A 25,481-nucleotide genomic window follows, 5' to 3' on the forward strand; every position below is an offset into this window, starting at 1 on the left:
GGCAGAATGACTGAAGTACACTGCTGAGGGGAGCAGTGGGCGAGTCAGGAGAGGTCTGCTGCACCATGTGGGTTGCTCCCTGGCTGGCCGGAGATCGAACTTGTGCTGCAGTGGCTGCGGATAGCTTCATAGCTTGAGTCTTAACCCCTTGTGCCACCAGGAATGCCCTCATATCTAAATTTTGTTTTTAGAACTGTCGTGACTACTCATTATTAAACTTTAATTGCTTTTGTTCTTGTTTTCCTAGGATTCTGACACTTCATGACATGTCATTATCTAGAGCAATAATGGACATTGACCTGTTTCGGATTAGCTGATGACCTTCAGAAATGATCGAATAATAGCACCTCCAGAGAGGCTGAATACACTCCATTTGGAGTGAGCAGCCCATATTGTTCCTGAAGTTTTCAAGATGACAGATCCAATGATGGACTTTTTTGACGATGCCAATCTTTTTAGTGAGACCTTGGAAGGTTTATCAGATGATGCATTTGTACAACCAGGACCTGTTTCACTAGTTGACGAATTGAACTTGGGTGCAGAATTTGAACCTTTGCACATAGATTCACTGAACCATGTTCAAGGTACTCCAACACATCAGAAGATGACTGATTATGAACAGTTAAATCAGTATGAGTCAATGAAATTTCATCAAGTTAATCAATCTTTTGGTAGCCCAGCTGAACATGTGTTATCGCCACACTCCCAGTTTAACTGTTCTCCAATTCACCCCCAAAACCAACCCAATGGTTTGTTTCCAGATGTAGCAGATGGCAGCCCAATGTGGGGCCATCAGACAGCTACTAGCATTTCAAGTCAAAATGGGTCTCCTTTTCACCAACAAGGACATTCTCACTCTATGCATCAAAGTAAAAGCTTTGTATCCCACCCTGACTTTGCCTTATTTCAGGCCAATGAACCACAAACACAGTGCACTTCACTACGCTCGCAACAAAACAGAAATAATCTTAACCCAGGGCAAAATTCTCTTAGCCAGTCAAAAAGTTTTATGGATGTTAATGTTTCTGGTCCCCACAGAGTCAGTGTTAACCACCCACCACAAATTACCAACGCATCGACTTCACAACAGTCACTTTCAATGCCACAGTTTTCTCAAACGTCCAATCCTTCAGTGCACTTTCTCAAGTGTAGTAACCATCAAGAAGGAAATTTTAATGGACATTCTCCAAATATGACTCCTTGTTCTGTCAGTAACTCCCAGCAGTTTTCTTCCCATTATTCCTTTTCCAGTAATCATGTGTCCCCAAGCAGTCTTCTTCAGGCCTCTGCGGTTCTTGCACCGAATCATGCAAATCAGACTCTATCTGATTTTACTGGAAGTAATTCCTTTTCACCTCATAGGGGACTCAAGCAAGAATCCTCTCAGCATATGCTAAATCCGAATACATCGTTGAATTCAAATAATTTCCAAATGTTGCATTCATCACATCCTCAGGGTAATTACAGCAATTCAAAATTATCTCCTGTGCACATGAACTTCCCAGATCCTGTTGACTCAGGAACTCAAATGGGCCATTTCAATGATCACGTAGAAACAAATGGGTTTTCATCTTTAGACGAGAATTTACTTCATCAAGTGGAGTCACAAGCTGAGCCGTTCACAGGACTAGACCCCGACGACCTCCTTCATGAGGGTCTCCTTCCCCAGTTTGATGAGTCAGCGTTTGGGCAAGATAACTCAAGTCATGTTTTAGATCACGACCTCGATCGGCAGTTTGCGTCACACCTTGTAACCCGGCCTTCCGACGTGGCTCAAACTCAGTTGCATAGTCAGGCTCGGAGCTGGCACACCTCCCTTTCCAATCATCAGCACCTACATGACAGAAATCGCCTGTGTTTACAGCGACAGGTATGTGGTTCTGTTATTTTGGTGATTTGCGGTGGAGAGTTTTTACTCATTGAGATTGAGGTTCTTTTATAAGACATATTTAAAATTTCTCAAACTCATTAATTCTGTTAATGAATATAAAGATGCTGATATGAATTTATGTTGCTTTCATAATGCTTTTGAATGTGGTTCATTGATTGCTCAAAGCATTAGACTTTAACTTCTTTGTTTAGAAAATGGTACGGTTTTAAGACACCTTGTGACTTTCCGTTGAGATTGCCTTGAACAGAAAGATATTATCAAAGATAAAAAAAACTTAATAACTACAATAAAATGGGAAACAAAATTCAGTTTTGAGTGTTTCAGTTTTACTTGTTAAGAAACTTTTAATGATAATACTTGATGCTGACAAATTTACAGTGCAGTTGGAGCTAATATGGCCTTGTTAATTGACACACATATTTTGGATAACAATTTGGTGTTACATGTGCGTGTAAAACTATTTTACTATAATAATCCAACAATAGCCCAGATTAGCAAAAGTACTCTACCCAAAAATATTTGTTACTTATATCTATGATGGAAGACTAGAATAGAATAAATTATCATCATAGCTATCGTAGATGGACTACTTCGTGCTTTTAAAACACTTGCATTGAGAATCCGTTAATGATGGAGAAAAAGCATAATTCAAAGTTATGGTTCTAGGCGGCCACCCTCCTGCCCACCTCGGCCTTGCTGGTGCTGAACCAACCTTCTGCCTTTGCAGAACTGCAGCGGCAGCCCTCTCCAAGACTCCTGCCTGCTTGTGTCTGTGCAAGCATCCTTGACTTCCCTTCCCTTTTTATAATAAGTCTGTCCTTTTGAATTAAAAAAGAAATTATGGCTACAGTAAAGTGGTTAAGAGTGTAGACTCTAGTACCAGACCACCTGGGTTAGAATCTTGGCTCCTGTTACTTATTAGCTGTGGGAGTTCTAGCAAGTTAAATCGTTTCTGCGTGTCTCATTTGCTTCATCTTTAAAATGTGGAATAATAATAGGATCTACCTAATAGGGTTTTGGTAAGAATTAAGAGTTACTACATGTAAAAGTGCTTAGAACTGTGTCTGGCATATAGTAAGCACTCAATAAATGCTTTTATAATTGTACTTTTTTCATGGTATGATAGTTGGTTTATGAAAAATTACTGGAGGAATATAGATTGTTGTAGGATAGTGCAGTTACTTTACTTTTTATAGTTTTTATCATGAAAACAGTACTTTTATAAGATTTACTATATATTTTGTTATTTTTCTTGAAATATTGTTAAATTAAGGATTCATAAAATGCTTTAATACCTTGGTTACCGTTGAGATTCAGTGGCCAGTGAAGAATCCCACAGTTCTTTAAGTATTTAGGGACCTTTTTTTTCAAATTTTTTTCATTGAGATGACATTGGTTCAGGACACGGTATGACTCAGAGGAAGGTTCACACCTCCTCAGATGTATGTCGCCACCCCACGCCTACCACCAGAGTTCACACAGTCCTTTCTCCTCGGCCATCGGGCCACCCCCTTCCTTCCTCCTCCACCTCTCATGGCCTCAGTTCTGTGGTCATACTTCTGGGGTTTGTTTTAGTTCAGTTTTATCAGTTTAGGGGCTGTTGTTTTGTTTTGTTTTGTTTTGCTTTTTTCATCTCAAGGCCTTGAACTATTTCGAAAAGGTAAAATCATTATCTTTTCTATTAGGTTAACTTTCGTTCTATTTCAAGCAGTTTTTCCAGTACATATTTTGGGATTGTCTAGATAGATTTTAAGAGACTTAAAAGGTTCTTGTACATTCTGCCCCTCCCCTTCCTTTTGTGTCTTGAGTGGAATATTATGATTTTGCTCCCTCTACTGGAAGAGGGTCAAGGCGGACCCTGGGAAAGACCTGCTGGGAAAAACCTGCACTGATGAACACAGGGTTCTTTATCCACTTTGTATGTAGATTTCTGACTAGTTTGATCTGCATATGATTAAAGTTATGAAACTTGACATCTACTAATTTTGTTTTTTCTAAGATCTTATCATCATTAAATTTTTTTAAAGATTTATTTTTGAAAGGTTCAGCGCAGTAAAGAAAAGGAGAGCCAGGCTACATTTCTCAAAGGGAGGGAAAGTTTATTGCGCCCCGGGCGGACCTCACAGACCCAAGGCGGGGGTCAGTGGAGTCTCGCACGTTGTTAGGGGGAAGCAAGGTTTTATAGGGTGAGGAGAGGTCAGGTGGGTAGTTGGGCTCTTAAGGCGGGAAAAGTTTGTAGGGCAGGTAGAGGTTTTTTGTCTGAGAAGAGACTCATAGGGGGAGGGGGGAGGCTCATTGTCCTCCAGGCAGGTATCTGCATTCCTGCCCCCCAGGTGGGCTTCCTGGTTGGCTCCTGCATTCCGGCCCCCTGCATGGACCTTTCAATTTTTATTTATTTATGCACATAAGAGCTGGGGTACAGGCCAGAGATGCAGGGAGTGAGAGGACTCACCAGAGACAGAGCTGGGAGCAGAACAGGCAGACTGACTGAAACACACTGCTGAGGGGAGCAGGGGTTGAGTCAGGAGAGGTCTCCTGCGCTATGTGGGTCAGCTCCCTGGCTAGGGATCGAACTCATGCTGCAGTGGCTGCTGGTAGATTCATAGTGCTGAGACTTAACCTCTTGTGCCACCAGAGAGGTCCTGGTCTGATAAATTTATTATTTTATTTACTATTTAACTTTTTTTTCACTCTTTTTCCTGAAGTTAGGGAAAATATTACTTATTAACTGTTTTTAAAGAGAAAAATACAGGTTTCAACAGCTGATGTAAGGTGCATTTTAAAATATTGAATATTTTTCTGATTAAAAATGTAATACATGGTTATTATTAAAAACTGGACCAAATTAAAACAAACTGATGAAAAATAAGTTACTTGTAATATCACTATCAAAAGATACCACTGTTGACTTGTTTTTTAATTTTACAGTGCAATCCACTCTCTCTCTCCCTGGCCCTTCCCCTTTGTATTTTTGCGTTTTTAAGAAATACTTTCTACAAAGCACTGTGCTGAATATTTAACATGTATTAATATACTGATCCCTCACAACAATCTTTTATTTGATATGGTTATTTCCTTCAGCTTCCTTGGGAGGAAACTAAGGTAATACACCCCAGATTACACATTCAATATGGAGATAGCCAGTGGCCAGGTTGCATTAAAAACAAATTAGACCCCATATATGTGTTTTTACACGCCTATGTTACAGGGCAACTCCAGTGTGAAATGGGGAAATTTATGGAATTTTAGCCAGTTCTGAAATACGATCTTGTTATTCAACTGCATACTATTGCTTTAGAGGAGTTGAGCTTTGCACTGTCTGCCAGGATTAGAATAACAGAAACTCCAATTAACAGTAGCTTTAAGGCTATTGACCTCTTGCATGCATACTTAAGGGTGAGGGGAACAGGAAGTGAATTCCAGGGGTGGAGAAGAGGCAGCAGTTGGTGAGAAATTTGTGGATTAGTGCAGTGCATGAAGAGCATGAGATTGAAGCCAAACTTCAAAGTAGGTCTAACAAAATTTTGTGATATCTACTTGTATTGATGAAGTGATTTCCAAATACCTTAGAGCACACAGTCATTTACTTATCGATATTACAGTCTGAAGTTGAAAATAATGTATTAGAAAGACGAGCCATCAAACTCTTCCTGTCAAGACAGCAAGAATACCAGTTGTTTTGGAATGCTTAATTATGCACAGTAAGGTTTCTTTATTTGGGTAACTACACTTAAATAATTTTAAATTAAGGAAATATTTTTACACAGTATGTTGTGGTAATGGATGGGAAGAGATAGCAAAAACGTAGGAAGCGCAGACTAGTTTTCAAAAGTAAATTCTGATACTATGTTATGGTCAACCATGAAAATAATACCTCCACATTTACTATACAAGTAATGCCTTAAAAATAATGAACAGTACAGGTTTACACCAATCATTTCATGGGATATTAGAATTTTAGAGCTGGACAGGCATTTATGCAATCCTCAGATACAAAAGAAAAACAGTACTAGAGTTCAGGTCTTGCATACTGTCATGTAACTAGTTAACAGATTCCTTTGTAGGTTAAACTGTAGGTTTAAGGGTAATCAGAAATGACGGTGGATACCAAATGTTGTTGGACACTTACATTTAATATGCAGTGTTGTAAAATACATTTATAACTGGTTGTCTCCAAATTGAGAATTTCTTTTTAAGTTTATGTGTGTGTGTGTGTATGTGCCTGTGTGTGTAGCTTTTAATCTTAAGTTTTAAACTTGCTTTCGTGTTTAAAAATAGACCCTTATTGTATCTTATCAAGTGTAGGTGTAAATTGTATATATGGGAGTGAATTGGTTTTTTGTTTGTTTGTTTTTGTTTTTATTTACTTATTTTATTTATTTTTATTTATTTATACAAGCACTGGGTACAGTCAGAAGCGCGGGAGGGTGAGAGGATTCACCAGAGCGGGGAGCAGAGCAGGCAGAAGGACCAAAGTACACTGCTGAGGGGAGCAGCGGGCGGCAGGAGGGGTCTGCGCGCCATGTGGGACCCTCCTCTGGTGGCCGGGGAGCAGCTGGGGATCGAACCAGCGCTGCAGAGGCTGCGGGCAGCTTCGCAACCCAGTGCTCAACCGCTGCGCCACCGGGGAGGCCCGGGAGTGAATTGTTTTTATCTGTGTTTTGGAAATGTTATGTTCTTGCTACTTTTATTTGTTCCGTATTGACTAGATACCTACCATGTGTGAAAGAATACGCTGGATGCTGTAGTTGTAAAGATGAATAAGATGCTATGGTCCTTTGCATTGGAAGAATTCAAATTGAAAATAAGTTATACCTTCCTATTGATCTGTAGCATAACTTCAGAACGGTGCTCTCTTTGTTTCTGATTCACTCTTAGATTAACAGTGATTTCTAGCCCTTTCTCATAGCGCCTTCCAGCTAAGTGGTTTGGACTGAGTGATTTACAAACAGAAATAGTAATTTCTTTGATCCACCCTCCTCATATAAGATATTTCTCATATGTTTCTAGATCTGTTCTTTGTTTCATGACCTTTTGGCAAGCTGTAGTAATTGTATTCCTCACATGATATGCCCAGTGTGGTGTCTTCCGTGCTCATGTACTGCAAGCGTGTTTGAGGGCCCATGTTTTTGTTTTTTTTTTTTTAAGTGACAACCAAGGGAGCAGGGGCTCTTTTGAACTTACTCTACTTGAATTTATTACAAACTGTTGTGAAACTCTTACAAAATTGTGTTGTACGACTCAACTTTGAGCATTATTTTTTTTGTCAAAAAAAGAAATAACTAGTTACTGAGAGAGATATTAACTTATTACATTGCTAGATCAATTTCCAAGGGTTTTATGTTCTGTATACCTCAAGTGACAGTGAGACTTTGTAATTTTTTAAATGATCAACATTAAGAATGTAATTAGAGATAGAAACAGTAACAGTATTTACATTTTTTTAAGTGTGTTTACTTACTTGTGCCTTTTTTTTTTTTAATAACCTGGGGTATATACAAGTTGGTATTAACTTTCAGAATTTACAGGTCAAGTATTTGAGGCATCAAGACAGATGGCTAGCAGAAATGATTTAGCAGAAACTTGCCTCTAAATTCTTTGTTTTTCACTGCACAGGTTGGTACCTTACAATCATTGCTGCAGAAACAGCAAACTATCATTGAGCACCTGCTTTTTATTTTTCAGATACCCTTAAAAATTTTCACATTGCTCTCCTTAGAAAGGTAGACTGTCCTGCAGAAATACAACTTTCATCACAAAAACTAAATACCACTTTTCCTTTTGTAATTAGTCACTGAAATTTTTCTATAAGGAAAATTTCTTGAGTGTGGGGTTATTGTGAATGAAGAGGCTATGAACATTTGTGTATGGCTTTGTGAGGACGTACGTTTTCATTTCTGTTGGGTAAATACCTAGGAATGGCTGAGTCACTTGATAGGTAGATATTTAACTTTTTTAAGAAACTACAAAATATTTTCCAAGTGGTTGCACCACTTGACATTTCCACTAGCAGTGTTGGGTTCTTCTTGCTCCCTCTGTCAACACTTTGTGTGTTCAGTCTTTTTAACTTTAGCCATTCCTGTGCATGGGCGGTGAGAGAGGTAAGACCCAAATAACAAAAACACTTGATGCCCCAAAGTGAAAACATCTATTTTGATTTTAATTTGCATTTTCATAGTGATTTGTGATATTGAATATACTTTTATGTGCTTGTTGCACTGGTGGAGTTTCTTTTCACAGAAACATGTTTAAACAGGCAAAGTCTCTTTTTAAAAAATGTACATTTTTTTGTGCAGTTATGAATAATAATAAAAATACAAATAGCCAATAAATGGTGATCTGTTAATACTCATGTTCATGGCTTTGTATATATTTTTAATTCTGTGAGGTAGATCTTATCATCTGCCCTTTTTAAAGATAAGAGCTTGAAGCACAGGGTGGTCAAATAGCTTGTTCAGGGCCCTACAGCTGGTGCATGGCAGAGCAAGGTTGAGATACAGACAGCAGGGCTTGACTACCCTTTGTTGCCTTAGAGTATAGAATATTGAAGCTTTCATTTTCGATTGCCATGTATCAGTTGCTATTGTCATGTATCTGTTTCTTACAGCATTGTAGCAAATTATCACAAATTTGATATCCTCAACACAAATGTATTATCTTACTTCCTGGAAATCAAAAGTCCCAAGTGCATTTCTCTGAACTAAAATCAAGATATTGGCGGTACTAAATCTCTAGAAACTCGAGGGAAGAATCCCTTTTCTTCCAGTTTATGGAGGCTGCCTGCATTCTGTGACTTGTGTCCCCTCTCTCCTCAACTGCAGCAGTGGCTGCTGAGCCTCTCTCATTGCATCATTCTGTTATCTGCCTCTTCCATTTCTCAGGACCCTCATGATTACCCTGGGCTACAGAGGCAATTTAGGATAATACCCCCCTGTAGGCCAGATAATTAACAATCTTAATTCCATTGTCAATCTGAAATTTCTCCCTTTCCACATAATTAAACAGCCCTGAAGTCTGGGAATTAGAATGTTTTGGAGGTCATTATTCTGCCTACCACAAGTCATGAGACCAGTTAGGAGATATTCCTTTAACTGAAAGATGCATTTACAAGGTCCTGTTTTATTACTTTACGGCCCTCCCATTATGAAAGACCTGTTGTTGTTTTTTAAAGATTTATTTATGTATGCATACAAGAGCTTGGGTGCAGGCCAGAGGTGTGGGGGTGGGGGTGAGAGGATTCAACAGAGACAGAGTGGGGAGCAGAACAGGCAGACTGACTGAAATGCACTGCTGAGGGGAGCAATGGCCGAGACAAGAGAGGTTTGCTGAGCTGTGTGGGTAGCTCCCTGGCAGGGGATGGAACTCCTGCTGCAGAGGCTGCGATAGCTTCCTAGTGCTGAGACCGAACCCTTTGTGCCACCAGGAAGGAAGGCCCTGAAAGGCCTGTTGGAGTATCTTATCCTCCTTATCTCTCCACTAGTCTCTCTTCTGCTTCCCATGCTAAGAATCTCCTTAGTGGTCTAAAGTGCAGTGATCTAAAGCTGAGCACCTGGAAACAGTTTCTAATTTCTAAGTAATGCATATTCAAGTGATTGAAATAAGCTCAACAATTTTTGAATAAGACAAAATTTTCATTCATTCAACATTACTTAGTAAGCCTCTGTCCTATACCAGGGGTTGTGCTGGGTACTTTTCATATGAAATCCCATCTTATCCTCATAGCAACCTTACTTTATAAATGAAGAAACTACTTTTAAGGTACCATAGCTTATAAGTCACAGACCTAATACTTGAAGACAGTATTCTTCATATTTGAGTAGTCACTATTAAGAAAAAGATCAAGGGCATTATTTTAAAAATACATACTCTGGTATTTTTACTTATTTTGACAATTACTTACATAATATGTATTGCAAAATAATTCTATATAATTTCAAGTTAAATCCACAGGCATCTTAGAATTATAGTGCCATAGCACCATTTTTTATCAGATAACCAGATTTCCAAAGTGGTGCTGTATTTTGTTTTGTAAAAATACCATGTTGGCTCCATTCCTCTGCATCATGTGTTTTCAGCACTTTGTAAATGCTTTATCAGGTGGTTGAATCACTTACTGAATTGAGCCGTAATGACTAGAAAGCTGAATTCATGAATTTTTGTCATCAAACAAATGAGTTATTTGTCAAGGAGAGGAGCTGAATAGTTTTTATCTTTTTTTCTTGGCACTAGTCATTTGTTTCTCAGCTCCGGTGTGGGCAGCAGCTCTTTCGAGATGGATTTTCACATGTAAGTTTCTTTGATAAAGTGGGAAAAGCACTGAATTCACTGAATTTGGAGTCAAACTGGGTTTTAATCCTGGTTCTATAATCAGCTACGATAGTGCTCTTGGTCAAGTTGCCTTCTCGGCAGCTCTCTCACCTAAAGTATATGGATATATATTTTTGACATTTTTGATGAGTAAATGTGAAAATTAATTGGAAATTGTGTAAAATTGTAAAATTACTTTGTTCAATAATGATGATGTACACCCTGTTACAATGATTCCTTGCTTTAAGAGTTTTTATTTTTAGTCCTCGAAGGAAGTTTTATTTTATTATTTAAAAATTACTATTTATACATAAACTTTTGTACATTTTCTCATTGTCAGGGTAATATCTTTGAGAAGCAATTGTCTTGTACACTAAGTACCTCTCACACTGAGTACCTCTCTACCATTCTTGAGATCAGGTGCCTTGCCTTTGTTTTAATATGATTTCTTTCAAAATTTCCTTTTTCCTGTAGGGAAAATCTTGGTTAATTTTGGGGTAGGTTGAAGGCATTTGCATAACTAGAGGAAGACACATGAATTGCTAAGAGTCTCTTTTAGATATTGTTATTTTTGAAGAGATGGGAGAACCAGAGATTACAAATATTTGAAGTTTGTTTTAGTGATGCACTAAGCGATATAGATGATAGTATTTCGGTGGGGAGACACCATCTAGACTTGCTGAAATTCAGAGAAGACAAACACTTAACTTTCAGCCTATTTACTTTATGATAGTTATCGTAGTGATATCATTGTTGAAATGGAGATCTATCTAGTGCAGATGAGAGCTGCAGTTCCTAAAGTTTCTCATTTTTGAATTTTAATTTTTGGCTGAAGGTGAAGCTATGTACCTTGTACTTGTCATGTAAGACATTATTAGCAACAGTGATGTTATAGGACCGGAAGAGGGGTAGCCCAAGCCCCGCAAACCTGCCTATTCTAAATGGGTTCTACCATCCGCCGCATCAACACAAAACATAGGAGACTTTAATGGGAAGGAACTTTAATAAAACTAGGAAACAATACAGGTAAGGCAAAGAGTCTGTTATAGGACAGGGAGAGGGGCAGCCCAAACCCCGCAAACCTGCCTATTCTAAATGGGTTCTGCCATCCGCCGCATCAAAATATATGAGACTTTAATGGGAAGGAACTTTAATAAAACTAGGAAACAATACAGGTAAGGCAAAGAGTCTAGTTTCTAAATGAAGCACCCAAAGTGACCCGTCCCCTCGTGGGTAAGAGTCCATCCAAATGGGATTGGCCCAGAGCAAGGCCCCAAAGCCTGCCACAAGTCTAAAGCATCTTCCAGTGGGGACCCACAGAAAAGGGCCAGAAACAACCAGACAAGCCCGGAAGGAAAAGAGCAAAATCAACATCAAGATAAAAGCTGCCATGGTCACCTCCCCACGGGTCTCACCCACATCTGTGTCACCCCGTCCACGACCAAAAGACAAGTGCAGTTTCTTCACGTGTCTCTAGGCTCCACGCGCCTCCTTCAGGTCTCCTGGCTCCATCCTGCTTCCTTCCTCAGTCTCTTCTGCAGCTTCTCCTCTTCCTGCTCAGCTCCACCCTCCCTTGGGTGGGGCAGGGAACCTCCCCCTTTCCTGGGGACCACCCTGTTACAATGTCACATAGTACTTTTTATGATATACTTAAGAAGAATTGGAAAGATTATATGAAACATAGAAATAAACAGATCAGTTTTAATATTAGGGTTAAAACTGAAAGAATATACTTTTTTGCTCAGGTACCATGTAAACTACATTTTCTAACAATAATAGCTCATATGCACTTCTGAATGTGAATTGGACTTGGTGTAGGCAAGGCAGAATGGTTTAAAATTTCTTCTTATATGTAAAACAAGCTTACTGTCTCAGTGTAATATTGAATGAATTAGCATCTAAACACTGTTTAATTCCCTTAGTTGATATAATTCTGAAAAAAAAATTGTTGTGGACTGGTGTCTCTGATTTAAAATAGTACAACAAATATTTTACTATGCATGATTAATTAAGCATGTTTGCTGTCATTACAATTTGCTGCTTTAGCTATGTCAGGATATTTGCTTTTACTGCAAAAAAAAAAGTCAATGTACTTATGAGACTACTTTGTTTTTATTTAATGATTTTATTCTTAGTTGGTTACTCTGATTTAGTGTAACTTTAGCGGATAATTTTTTGGAGACATTTTCATGGGAACTGACATCTGGGAAAAGAGTAGCACCCTTTATTTGGTTTAGTGCTATTTGTATTGTCATTCCATAGCATACTTGAATTAAAGCTTCTTATGTTTTAGGTGAGCCAGTTCTTTTTTTATACTCCTGGTTTTTAGAAAAACCCTTTATTAATCAGACTTATTTAAATGTACAAGGAATCTGAGCTATAAGGATGAAATCTAACCTAATTAAATGAAAAATGAATTTTTAATAATTATCCTAAATGAGATTTCATTTATACATGTCCTTAATTCCATTAGTAAAGCATTAAGTATATTAAAAGACCTACTTTACATTAAAATTTGTGTGGATTTGCAAATCCCCAATGAGATTAAGTGTTTTAAATTAATATATATGTATGAACGTGTGACTGTATAAACACGTATATGTGAGGCTATATATATATTAGCGAGCATTCTGTTTCTTTTGTAAACACAAGTCCTCATACTTTTTTTATTATTACAATAAAAATGATGTGACCACTTAAAAATAGCAATTTCTAGACTAAGTTTTAAATCAACATTATCTGTTGGTATGATTTAAAAAATGTAGGTGTGCAGAGTGCCTCCCTGGTGGTTCAAGTCTTAGTGCTATCAGGCGATAGCCAGCCACTGCAGCTTGAGCTCCATCCCCGGCCAGGGAGCTACCCACATAGTGCAGCGGAGCTACCCACATAGTGCAGCGACCTCTCCTGTCTTGCCTGCTGCTCCCCTCAGCAGTGTATTTCATTAGATCTGCCTGTTCTGCTCCCCACTCTGTCTCTGGGGAATCCTCTCACCCCCTGCACCTTTGACCTACACTCCAGTTCTTGTATGCATATAATATCCATGCAAATATATAAAATAAATCCTTAAAAAATTTAGCTGTAAAACAAAAGAAGTATAGAAATATGCAAATGCCCATAAATCTACCACTTTGGTTTAACAAATGTAATGTTTTTTTAAATCTTTTTTTTTGACATTTTATTTATTTATTTTTTATTTATTTTATTTTTTAAACAATATTTGCTTCCCCCCACCCCTTCAAATCTTTATTTTAAATTTTAAGAAATAAGGCATAATGGATCATGACTGAAATCTCTAGTCCCTTTCCTCTTCTTTCCAGAGCAAACCACTATTCTGAATTTGTAATGTATCTTTTCAGTATGTATTTCTGTAAACTTCATCTTTGAGGTACATATCCTTAACATCTGAAGAGAAAAGGGAAAGAAATGGCAAGGAGAGGAGTGTGTATGTGTGTGTTTGTGTGACTTTATTTAAAAGACAGATTTCATATAAATAAGGGAGATGGTTTTATAGAAATAATATAAAATAGTTTCTATAAATAAGGGAAATAGTCATATCTATTCAATATCATTGCATGGATGCTTATTTTTCTCTTATAAATACTGAATTTATACATCAAAAAAATAGCAAAATAGTGACTTTGGAGTTAGGTAGCCTTGGTTTTAAAATTCATTTCTGTTACTTACCAGCTATATGACCACGTAAGTTTGTTGATCTGTCCAAACTTCAGTGTCTTTACCCATAAAATACAGATAATATTGATATCAACCATGTAAGATTGTTTTCAGCATTAAAATGAGGTATTTCATATAGTGCTTAGTGTGATACCTTGGCTAAATAATGTCATCTTAACCCATCAGTGTTTTATTACAACCTTGATGAAGAATAACCGATCTCTGCCAATGTTGAATGGAACCATCTTATTTGAGGACCTGATTTTGTTATACAGTTCACTTAAGGTCATTTTTTTCCAAGAACCTATCCATGATATTGTGAGAACTTACTGTGCCTATTCTGTTCTAAACTCTTTTCAAATAGTTTCCTATTTAAGCTTGTAACAATCACTGAAAGAGGTAGGTGTGACATTAAAAGAAAGGATGTGTATGTAGTGACCTGTGGTTAGTTATTTTTAAAGACAGGGAAATACCCTTAATGGATAGATGGTACTTACAACAGTGAAAGAAAATTTAGGAAGTTAGTTGGGTTTTATGTGTGTGATCTTTAATGCCAGGCGAAGTGAGGACTTGGGATCGAGGAAACCCTAGTAAGAACTATATCATGTTAGCCTAGTAATAAAGTGGAACAAAACAAAAAGGTCTACAGACAATTGAGAAATGTGAAGCTAGAATTCAGAAAATAGATGTTTTGGAAGTACCTGCTACAAAATAACAGTTAAAGGTATGAGGCACCGTAAGATAACTGAAGTTAGAGGGTATGACATGAGAAGATGGAGTTTTGGTCAGAACACTGGGGAACTTATACCTTAGAGCAGGAGGAAGAAGAACCAAGACAATAAAGAAAAGAATAACCAGATCCAAGATTCTGAGGTGTTCTTGAATTCATTGAAATGGATTCCTGGAAAAAATGATGAGCAACAGTGTCAAAAATTAAAAGATATTGAACAGGGTAAAAACAGATATTGACTGGTATGAGAAGTATTTGTCACTTTCATGAAAGGTTTTTTTTGTAGATTATGGAAGAATAGGAACCAAATTTAAAGTGATTTATAAAGGATAAGGAAGCATATCATCTACACATCACTCTTTTGAGATGTGCAGAATGAGAGGAAAAAGAAAGAGGAGTGTATTCTTGAAACTGAAAAGATGAGAAAGGTAGAAATAGGTATTTTTAATTTAAGAGAGTGTGTGTGTGTGTGCGCGCGCGTGTGTGTGTGTACACTCTACACTTCTAGGAATATGATACGTAGTGTCCTAAATTAGTATTGAAAGCTTCTGATTCTGTTTTGGCAAACTGTGAAGACATGATGTATTTATACAGAAGAAATTAATCTTGGTGCTTTATGCATTTAACCTAGTGTTGCCATGTACTTGGGTAAGTTACCACTTTCAATCTGACCTAAAGGTCATGTAGAAATATTCTAGGAGTGAAGCAAGCCTCTTTTAATTAACAGGGGAATTGCTTGGTATTTAACTGATTAAGTAAAATAATGTATTAGAAAAAGGAAACATGGTTGTTTAAATTTTATAGTACTACTTTGCAAGAATAACAATGTAAATTTCAGTGAAATTTAGTAATCCTCAAGAAAGCAATGAGAATATTTATTTTCCTTTCATAGAATTCATTATTTAAAAAAATAGCTCTATTAAGATAAAATTCACATACTGTATCACCCATTTAAGGTATACAATTCATTGATCTTTATTATATTCACAGAATTGTGGCTCTATTACCAAAATCCACTTGAGCGCATTCTTATCACCCTTAAAAGAGACCCCATGACTTTTAACACTCTCCATTTTCTTCCAGCACCCAAAACCTAGACTGGAGATCTCCTATTTGGAATTTGCCCATTCTGGACATTTCCAAAAGATGGAATCTTACAGTATCTCTTTGCGGTGAGAGTCATTTAGCAGGTTTTCAAGGTTCATATATGTTATAGTATGTATTGGCCTATCTTTGCTTTTGTTGCCATGTGTATATCCAACAATTTGTTCGTCCATCCCTCAGTGATGACTATTGGGTTGTTCATACTTTTCCTCTGTTATGAAGAATGGTACTACACATGTTCACATACAGGTTTCCATTTTTCTTGGATATATACCTAGAAATGGTGTTGCTGGGTTGTATGATAATTCCATATTTAACCTTTTAGTAACTGTCAGTCCGTTTTCCAGTGCAGGTGTTCCATTTTACTTTCCCACCAGCAGAGTAAGGGTCCCAGTTTCTCCATACTTGTCAACATTTGTTATTACCTGCCTGTCTGACGATGGCCATCCTGATGGTTGAGGAGTGAGTGGTACTGCGTTGTGATTTTGATTTGTATTTGGCCTGACTCCTTGGTGGGCTGATGTTGAGCATCTTTTCATGGGTTTATCTGCCGTTTGTGTATCTTCTTTTGGAGAAGTACCTGTTCAGATCTTTTGCCTATTTAAAATTTGGGTTGTGGGCCTCCCCGGTGGTGCAGTGGTAGAGCCCTGGGTTGCGAAGCTGCCCGCGGCCTCTGCGGCGCTGGTTCAATCCCCGGCTGCTCCCCGGCCACCGGAGGAGGGTCCCACATGGCGCGCAGACCTCTCCTGCCGCCCGCTGCTCCCCTCAGCAGTGTCCTTCGGTCCTTCTGCCTGCTCTGCTCCCCGCTCTGGCTCTGGTGAATTCTCTCACCCTCCTGCGCTTCTGACTGTAGCCAGTGCATGTATAAACAAAACAAACAAACAAACAAACAAACAAATAAATAAATAAATAAAATTTGGGTTGTAATTTTATTTGAGTTGTAGGAACTCTTTATAGATTTAGTGCAATTTTAAATATTTTCTTAGGCTTTTTTTTAATGTAAAAGTTCATGTCTTTTGCATATATAGCTTTGCTTCTTGCTTTTCAGTCTGAATGCTTTTTATTTGTTTCTCTAACCTTGCATTTCTATGATAAATCCAGTTTGTTCATGATGTATGTATTTTCATTTGTTGTCATGTTTTGAGGATATATATGTCTGTACTGAATAAAAGATACTAGTCTGTAGTTTGAGGTCATTGTTAATGCCAATGTTTACTTTTTTTAAAATTTTTAATAGGTCATCCTAAATGATTGCATTAAACTGAGCAATTAGCAAAATACCTTTACAGTTTTTGTCCTTTTGTCAGAATACAGTACAGTTGAATATGTTGTACTTTATTTCATGTCTTATGGGATAATAGGAGAACTATTTATTTTTTAAAAGATTTATTTATTTATTTATTTATTTATTTATGCAAGCGCTGGGTACAGTCAGAAGCGCTGGAGGGTGAGGGAATTCACCAGAGCCAGAGCGGGGAGCAGAACAGACAGACTGACAAAATACACTGCTGAGGGGAGCAGCGGGCGGCAGGAGAGGTCTGCGCGCCATGTGGGACCCTCACCCGGTGGTCCGGGATCGAACCGGCACTGTAGAGGCTGCGGGCAGCCTGGCAACCCAGCGCTCAACTGCTGCACCACCGGGGAGGCCCTCATTCCTCATTTTCTTATTTAAAGTACTTTTGCCTAGTCTCAAAGCACCAGATTGAACTGTGATTTTATACCCCTTTCTTCCCTGTGTGTGCGTGTATGTAACACACACACACACACACACACACACACACATAGAAGAATCAACAGACTTTTTGGACACATTCTTCTCCAAAGTTGTTTTAGGCCTCCTTGCAACATGGAAGGATAAATTAATGATTGAATCCCTTTATTGCTGCTGAAGATTACACCAGTTTATAATATGAATTTTTATCTGGGGGGGTAGAGATGAGTAGGAGCAAACTTAATCTCTTTCAAATCCTTAAAACATTTTGTGCTTTAAAAAATAACCTTTAAAAGCTACAAAAGAGTTGTCTATGCTGAGAATGAAAGGGTTTTCATAATTTTGCCCCAGCCAGTCCATTCAAGTTCAGTTATGACTTAGTTGTCTATGGACTTTTCAGACTTATCATTGATTTTTTTTTTTTTTAAGGATTTGAAGATTTATTTATTTATTTATATAGGCACTGGATACAGTCAGAAGCGCGGGAGGGTGAGAGAATTCACCAGAGCCAGAGCGGGGAGCAGAGCAGGCAGAAGGACCGAAGTGCGCTGTGAGGGGAGCAGCGGGTGGCAGGAGAGGTCTGTGCGCCATGTGGACCCTACTCCGGTGGCCGGGGAGCAGTCGGGGATCGAACCGGTGCCGCAGAGGCTGCGGGCAGCTTCGCAACCCAGCGCTCAACCACTGCGCCACCGGGGAGGCCCCAGCCTTATCATTTAATAAATGATACTTTATATTGTTCCATGAAGGGGAAAATGCAAAGCAGCATCTCCAAATCTTACATTAGTATGCCTTGGCACCTCACACTTTCTTGGAATATAGCTTGTAAAATGCTTCTTTATACAAATCTTACTTCATTTGTTATGACTTTGCTTATTCTTAGCTTACACTCTTGAATATCTTCTTATTATCTCTTCATTATAAAAATAAACCTACTCCTAGATGAAGTCTAAGTCTCCTTTGTCATCTGTGGTTCATGCTGATTTAGCTGCTCTGATTATTGTCTTGCTTTCTTCTCTGATACATTAAATATAATATGTGTGTGTGTGTGTGTGTATATATATATATATAGTGTGTATATATATATATAATCTTTACAATAAAAATATCAACCAGTTTGGGGACAGCATTCAGTCATATTATCTGTCCCCCAAAATGATTATTATAGGGCATATACCTGTATATAATATATTCTTAAATATTTTCTAAATTGGTTTTTCTACAACAAGGAAATAGACTAGCATAAATTTATAGAAATTATGATAATATAATCTAAGTATAGTTTGTAGTGAAATAATTAAAACTAACAAAAACAGGTATTACTAAATAAATAAGTCAGTAAAGTTAATCTGTTACATTTATGCTTACCTGACAAGGACATTTTAAATTTAGTTTCATTTAGGCATAATTTACATGCAATGAAATATACCTATTTTCAGAATAATTTGATGAGTTTGGATAAAATGTATACATCAGTGTAATTGTTACCACTGTCAAGATAGAGAACATTTCCATAACCCCGGAAAGCTTCCTTGTTTCCCTCTGCAGACAGTCATCCTCCCGTCCCTGGCCCCAGGCAATCAGTGATCTAATTTCTGTTTCTATAGATTAGTTTTGTCTGTTTTAGATTCCATATAAATAGACTCATATAATGTACGCTTTTATATCTGGCTCTTTTCACTCGCCATAATATTGTTGAGATATCTATGTTATTTCATGCATCAGGGTTTTTTTGAGATGTAATTTAAACAAATTAAAAAGTCACTCTATAGTACACGATTCTGATAAATACATACTAGTGCCACTCATCAAGATATAGAGCCTTCCCATACTGTTCCCTGGCCTCCCGCTTCCCCCAACCACTAACTGCTAGAAACCACTGATTTTTGTCCTTCAATTTTTGCTTTTTTGAGAATGCCATGTGGTATGTAGTAATCTTTGAGTCTCGTTTCTTTTACTCAGTGTAATGCTTTTGTGAATCCGTAGTTTGCTTCTTTTAATGGCTCATTAACACTCCACACCTATAGGTATACCACATTGGTAGTTTTTGACTATTATGAATGAGACTTCTTTGAATATTTGAATTCAGTCTTTTGGGTGTATCTGTTTTAATTTCTTTTGGCTAAAACAAAGGAATGAGACTGCTGGGTCAGATGTGCCTGTGTGTATGTTTAACTTATAGCAAATTGTGTGTTTTCAAAAGCAGCTGTGCCATTTTATATTCCTACTAGATGAGTATGAGAGGTCTGGTGCTCCCCTCTTCAGTCCTTAGTCTCGTCAGTCTTTAATTGTACCCACTTGATTGGTATCTCATTAGAGACCTAGTTTGTATTTTCCTAATGGATAGTGATATCGAGCGTTTTGTGTGTGTGCGGGGGAAGGCTTATTGGCCAAAACTGCCTATCTTCTTTTGTGAGGAGTCTGTTGGTCTTTCACACAGTCAGGACAGGGAAAAAGTCAATATTTCTAACATAGCTAAGACCTGGAAAAGAGGTGTGTGTGTCTGCATGCTTGTACATGTGTGTGCACATGCATGTGCATATGTGTGTGGTTTGTGGTATTGTGTTAGGGGTGGAAGAGATGGGATGGGGTGGGAATTGGAAAACCCAGCAGCAAATTATAAAAAGATGTGTAATTAGACAATTGTGTAGGGTTATAGAGGTCCAGCCACATATAACCTGCATTCCTAAAAGCAGCTGAGTGAGAAAATAGCATCTAGAAATCTGGAGACTATCTGGAGACTTAGGGAGCAATCATAGGGCAAGACTTAAGGACAGCTTCTAGAATTAGGTGGCAGGAACATAAAGACATTAACAAGATTTAGAAGCCTAGTGATATTAGCTTCTTTATATAGCGATTGAGGCCTTAAGAACATTAATCTAAAAAAAAAGAACATTAATCGTTTTTAAATACAGGTTTATTGAGATCATTTACATCCAGTAAAATTCATCCTTTTTGGCGTACAGTTCTATGATTTTTTACAAATTGGCAGATCGTATAGCCACACCACAAACAAAATGCAGAATAGTGTGAGAGCCCCCAAAACATTCTCTTAACACTTCTTTGTAGTCAGCCTTCCCCCCAAGCCCTGGCCCTTGGTAACCGGTGATTACTTTCCTTTCCTTGTAGCTTTGCATTTTTGAGAATGCTGCTAGGTAAATGACATGCAATCTGTTGCTTTATTCATCGGTCTTCTACCCCTTAACGTAGTGCATTTCTGTTGCACATATCAGTCGTGTGCTCCTTCAGGTTACTGAGTAGCATTCCATCATATGAATGTACCAGATTGTTTTTGAATTCACCAAAGAACACTTGAGTTGTTTCCAGGTTTTGTAAATTATGAATAAATCCTCTGTAAACATTTGTGTACAGGATTTTGTGTTACCATATGTTTTCATTTCTCTTGAGTAAATATGTCAAGGTGGGATTGCTGAGGGTCATGTATTAAATGTATGCTTTACTTTCTAAGACTTTGTCAGAATTGCAGAACCATTTTCAGTCCCAACAGCAGTTTATTGAATTTTACTTGCTCTATTTCCTTTCTACCATTTAGTATTTTAGTTTCTTAACCATTCAACTAAATGTGTAGTGGTAGCTCATTGTGGTTTGAATTTGCATTTTCCTAATATTTAATAATGCATCCTTTCTTGGATTTCTTTGCCATCTATGAATCATCTTTGGTAAAGTATCCGTTCAAATCTTCCATCAATTTTTTAAATTGGAATATTTGTTTTCATATTTTGTAGTTTTAAGACTTCTTTACATAAGAAACACTTTATCACAATAATTATCACTAACATTTACTGAGTGTTTATCATATATCAAATACTGTTCTAAGATTCTTTATTGAATTATCTCATTTAAATCCGTAGCAGTCCTGTAAGGTTAGATACCATCATCTCAACATACAGATGATGAAATTGTGCCAAACACTGCTAGGTTTTAGAGATACAAATTGAGTATGACCTTTGTTTATAAATGACTGTAATGTTCTATGGCAAGTATGCCAATGAAGTTACATAGTAAACAAGAAGTGATACCCAAACTGAGATTTGGATAGATGTTTACTAGGCAATCTTTTGGAGAAAGATTACTCCAGATACCTCAAACAGTAAATTCAACATTAGTGAAATAATAATTTTTTCAAAACTGAAAGTCGTTCAACATTGCTGGACCATAAAGTAAAACAGGTGCTTTTGGAATTGAAAATACAATTCTCTGTTATTCAGAAACATAAAGACCAAAAATGAGTAGAGACTTAACATTCTGTATCAGTTTTCTCTTTGTCACTTTTTGATTATGAGTTTTAAAAAACTTCCTCTAACTCCAGCTTCTCCCTACCACTAATAACATTGGTTAAAATAACACTCAGCCCCTTTTCAAGGTTTTATGGATTTCTTCTGGTATTGGAGAAAGTATATAATTTTGTATTTATCTTTTACTGCTTTCTTTCTGAATGAAAAACACCTGAAATACCACGCAGTAAAGAAAATCTTTCTTTTAGTATAACAACCGTATTGCATTAGAACAGTTGGTCTAGCCCTTAAATATTTGGATATAATAACTGGTTACTCAGAGTAAGGATAATAATAAGATGTAACAATAGATTTTAGCTTGAGAGTTGTAATTGTTTAATGTTCATTTTATTGAAGTACAACATAAGTACAGAAACGTACACAAATTAATTTATCAGTGAACAGTTTGATAAATTTTCACAGAGAAATATCATCTACCAAACCAATACCCAGATCAAGTAGTAGAACATTCTCACAATCCTGGAAAACTCCTTGGGCCTCCTACCAGTTACTAACTGCCATCACCACAAGGGTACCCTGTTCTGGCTTACAGCCTCAGAGGTTAGTTTTGCTGGTTAGTGAACTTCGTGTTGAGTATGTATTCGAAGTGGAATTGTTCAGTCACAGGGTAAGAAAATGCATTCATTTTCTTATGCTGCATACTAACAAATTGGCCACACATGTAGTGGCTTGAAATAGCCCATTTAGTATCTGATTTCATTGGGTCAAGTGTCTGGGCACAGCTTAACTGGGCTCTCTGTACAGGGTCTCACAGACCAAGGTGTCCACAGGAGCTGTACTCTCATCCGAGGTTCAGGGTCCTCTGCTAGAGTCCCAGGGCTGTTGGCTGAACCCATTTCCTTTCTGCTGTAGAATCCTCGCAGCTTGTTTTTTCAAGGTCAGGATGAAAGTGCCTCTGAGTTCAGGGAAAGGACTAAACACTCTTCTTTTTTAAATTAAGATTTCTATTTTGAGATAATGGCAGATTCATATGCAATTTTAAAAATAATAACACAGAGCAATCCAGAGTATCTTTTCCCTGTTTCTTGTCTCATGGATATTTTACTGTATACAGATTTTTTTTTTTTTAATACTTTAGCATAGGATTATTTAGGGAAGCGATTTTCTCAGTCCAGATTTCCTGTAGATAAGACTTTTGGTAGAATAGAGTCATTGACAATCCTAGTTTCTTGTTTTTTTGTTTTTTGTTTTTTTGCAAGTCTTACAAAAATTTGAAAGTCTTAATTGGAGCTAATATTTAAAGATTGTTTTCAGAACAGTTATCTTTATTTTCCTATAAAACTTTTTTTTCATTGAAGAATATTCTTCGGAGTTAGCCAAACTGCAGAGTTAGTACAGTCCCAAGACTGTCTTCATTTCTGACATCAACTGTAAATTCTGGAGGTTCCTAAAACCACCCTTGGTTTCAATAATGTACCAGAAGAACTAGCATAACTCCCTGAAGACTATTATATTCATGGTTACAGGCTAAAATTAGCTTAAGGAAGTAACACATAGGGTGCAACCTTAGATGGTTTTGAACACAAAGTTCTTGTGGAGTCAAATTCCAGTGATGTGTGACAATGTATGGAGTTTTGCCAACCAGGAGAGCTCACCTGCGCTTCTGTGTCAGGGTTTTCATTGAACCCCATTACATAGACATGATTGATTAATTGATAGCCGAAATGATTGATCTCAGCCTCTAGGTTGATGAATGCCAGATACTATATAGCTCCCATCCAAAACCACATGATTGTGATTTAGACCACATGGTGTGAACAGCTCCTGCCTAACATCTGAGGTGGCCAGCCCCTGCTATATAACATCACTCCTATCAGGTATGACATTGGTTACCTCCCAGAAGTTAAGGGCAAAGGCCAAAGCTCTGTTAAGGCAAGGCCAAATTGTTTGCTATGAAAGTATACAGACTTTTAGAAAAATATATAGCCCTTTGGGACTTTATGCAACCCTTACACAACCTTCATTCATCCATCAAGTGTTTTTCATTCTGTGTAACATGATTTCTTGAACTTCAGGTATACATGGACCCAGTCTCTGCCTTGCTTCCTGGTATAAGTTTGGGGTTTTTGTTTTTTTTTTAGATTTATTTATTTATGCATACAAGAGCTGGGGTACAGGCCAGAGATGGGGGGGGTGGGGGTGAGAGGATTCACCAGAGACAGAGTGGGGAACAGAACAGGCAAACTGACTGAAATACATTGCTGAGGGGAGCAGCGGGCGAGACAGGAGAGGCCATGTGGTTTGCTCCCTGGCCTGCTGGGGATGGAAGTTGTGCTGCAGAGGCTGTGGATTGGTTCCTAGTGCGGTGCTTAACCCCTTGACCGCCAGGGAGGCCCTGTAAGTTTGGGATTTTTTTCTTTGATTCTATGATCATCTATTTGTCAAAAGCTTCAAAATAGACTAGACTACAATAATAGTGTGAGTTGAATTGCCTTTCGGCTCTTCTATGAATGAAATGGAAGCATTCATTGCCGCCTTAGAACAGTGTTTGTCAATTTTCTTTTGTCTGAGATCCACTATTTAAGTGTCAGCTTTTAAATATGTGAACATACGGGTAGGTGTGTGTTTGTTAAGATACAACCAATGTTTCATAAAACACTGGTCTACTTCATACATAAAGAATGTTAATGGTTATCTACTAAATTGATGGCTCATAATGATATTTCAGCTCACTGTTCACAAACACTGTCTTAAACAGACTATCAAAAATAATGATGGCCTATTACTAGAAAGAATCAGCTGAAAGATATGGGACCTGAATAGATCAGATCTGAAGAGGAATTGAAGAACTCGCTTCCATGGGACCCATTCCAGATGAAGCATTTAGGAAATGTAGTATATAGCTAGTGCAAATGTTAGCCAATAGGGAAACTTATTAACATAATAAAACCTGTACTTTGGTTACTTTGCTTTGTAGCTCATTTCACAAGCCTGCTTAAGATAATTTTTTATTCCTCTCCCCCTATCTCTGCTTGGTTAGCTCTTTCTTTGCATTCAGACAGATTTCAGTATAAATGGCCTTCTCACTCAGATCTTCACTGAGTCCATTCTAAAATGGTCATTCTGTTTTTATTCTCTGCATAGCTTTTACTCTTCCCTGAGGTTTTTCCTACTTGCTTATCTTCCTCTCTGAAAATGTTAGCTACATTAGAGCAGGAACTTCTGTCTTGTTTACTGTTTTATTCCCAGCACTTATAACAATGTCTGGCAGATAGTACATACTCTGATAATATGTAGTGAATAAGTGATCTAGTTTGTGTTCTTCTTAAATCTGGAACAGACTTAGAGTGTAAGTGGCTTGCTGTGATTTAGAGTATAGTGGAATTATCACGTCCCTTGTTCTATATACCGTATTTCTGTTCTTGTAGTCTAAAACTGCATTTGCTGTTTTGGCAAGCGCAGTATATCACATACTCACTTCACAGTGAGCTAAAATTCCCTTGTCTTTTCCACATGAACCACTGTTAGGGCGTGTGTCATTTATTTTTCACTGAAGTAGTTGGTCTGTATGTGTGCCTTCACATGTGCAGTTGCAAGCATGCCCACTTATAAAATCAGGCTCACACTTTTTTTTTAAATCTATATTTTGGGTATAATCTAAGAGGAAGTTAATTAAGAACTTACAGCAGGGTTGCTGGTGCAATATTTTTTTAAGCTGAATTTAAAGACCAGTAGGAACCCAGGAGATTGATCAGATGGCGCCAGTTCATAAATTTAACCTGAAAAGATTAATTTGGAGGGGTTTCATGCAAG

General features: G+C 37.6%; 1 protein-coding gene across 5 annotated transcripts in view; it reads left to right on the forward strand.

Annotated features, from left to right (window-relative positions):
* Positions 1-412: 412 nt before the first annotated feature.
* Positions 413-25,481, forward strand: part of CHD9 (chromodomain helicase DNA binding protein 9) — a gene marked incomplete at both ends in the record, with an annotated part of 115,757 nt that continues 90,688 nt past the window's right edge. For all 5 annotated transcript variants that reach the window (XM_084257842.1, XM_084257843.1, XM_084257844.1 and 2 more), the window contains one exon: positions 413-1,870. In XM_084257842.1, the coding sequence (XP_084113968.1) occupies positions 413-1,870 (1,458 nt within the window). The remainder of the gene's footprint in view (positions 1,871-25,481) is intronic.

The sequence above is a fragment of the Talpa europaea genome (assembly GCF_964194135.1).
Source record: "Talpa europaea genome assembly, chromosome: 16".
Taxonomy (NCBI): Eukaryota; Metazoa; Chordata; class Mammalia; order Eulipotyphla; family Talpidae; genus Talpa; species Talpa europaea.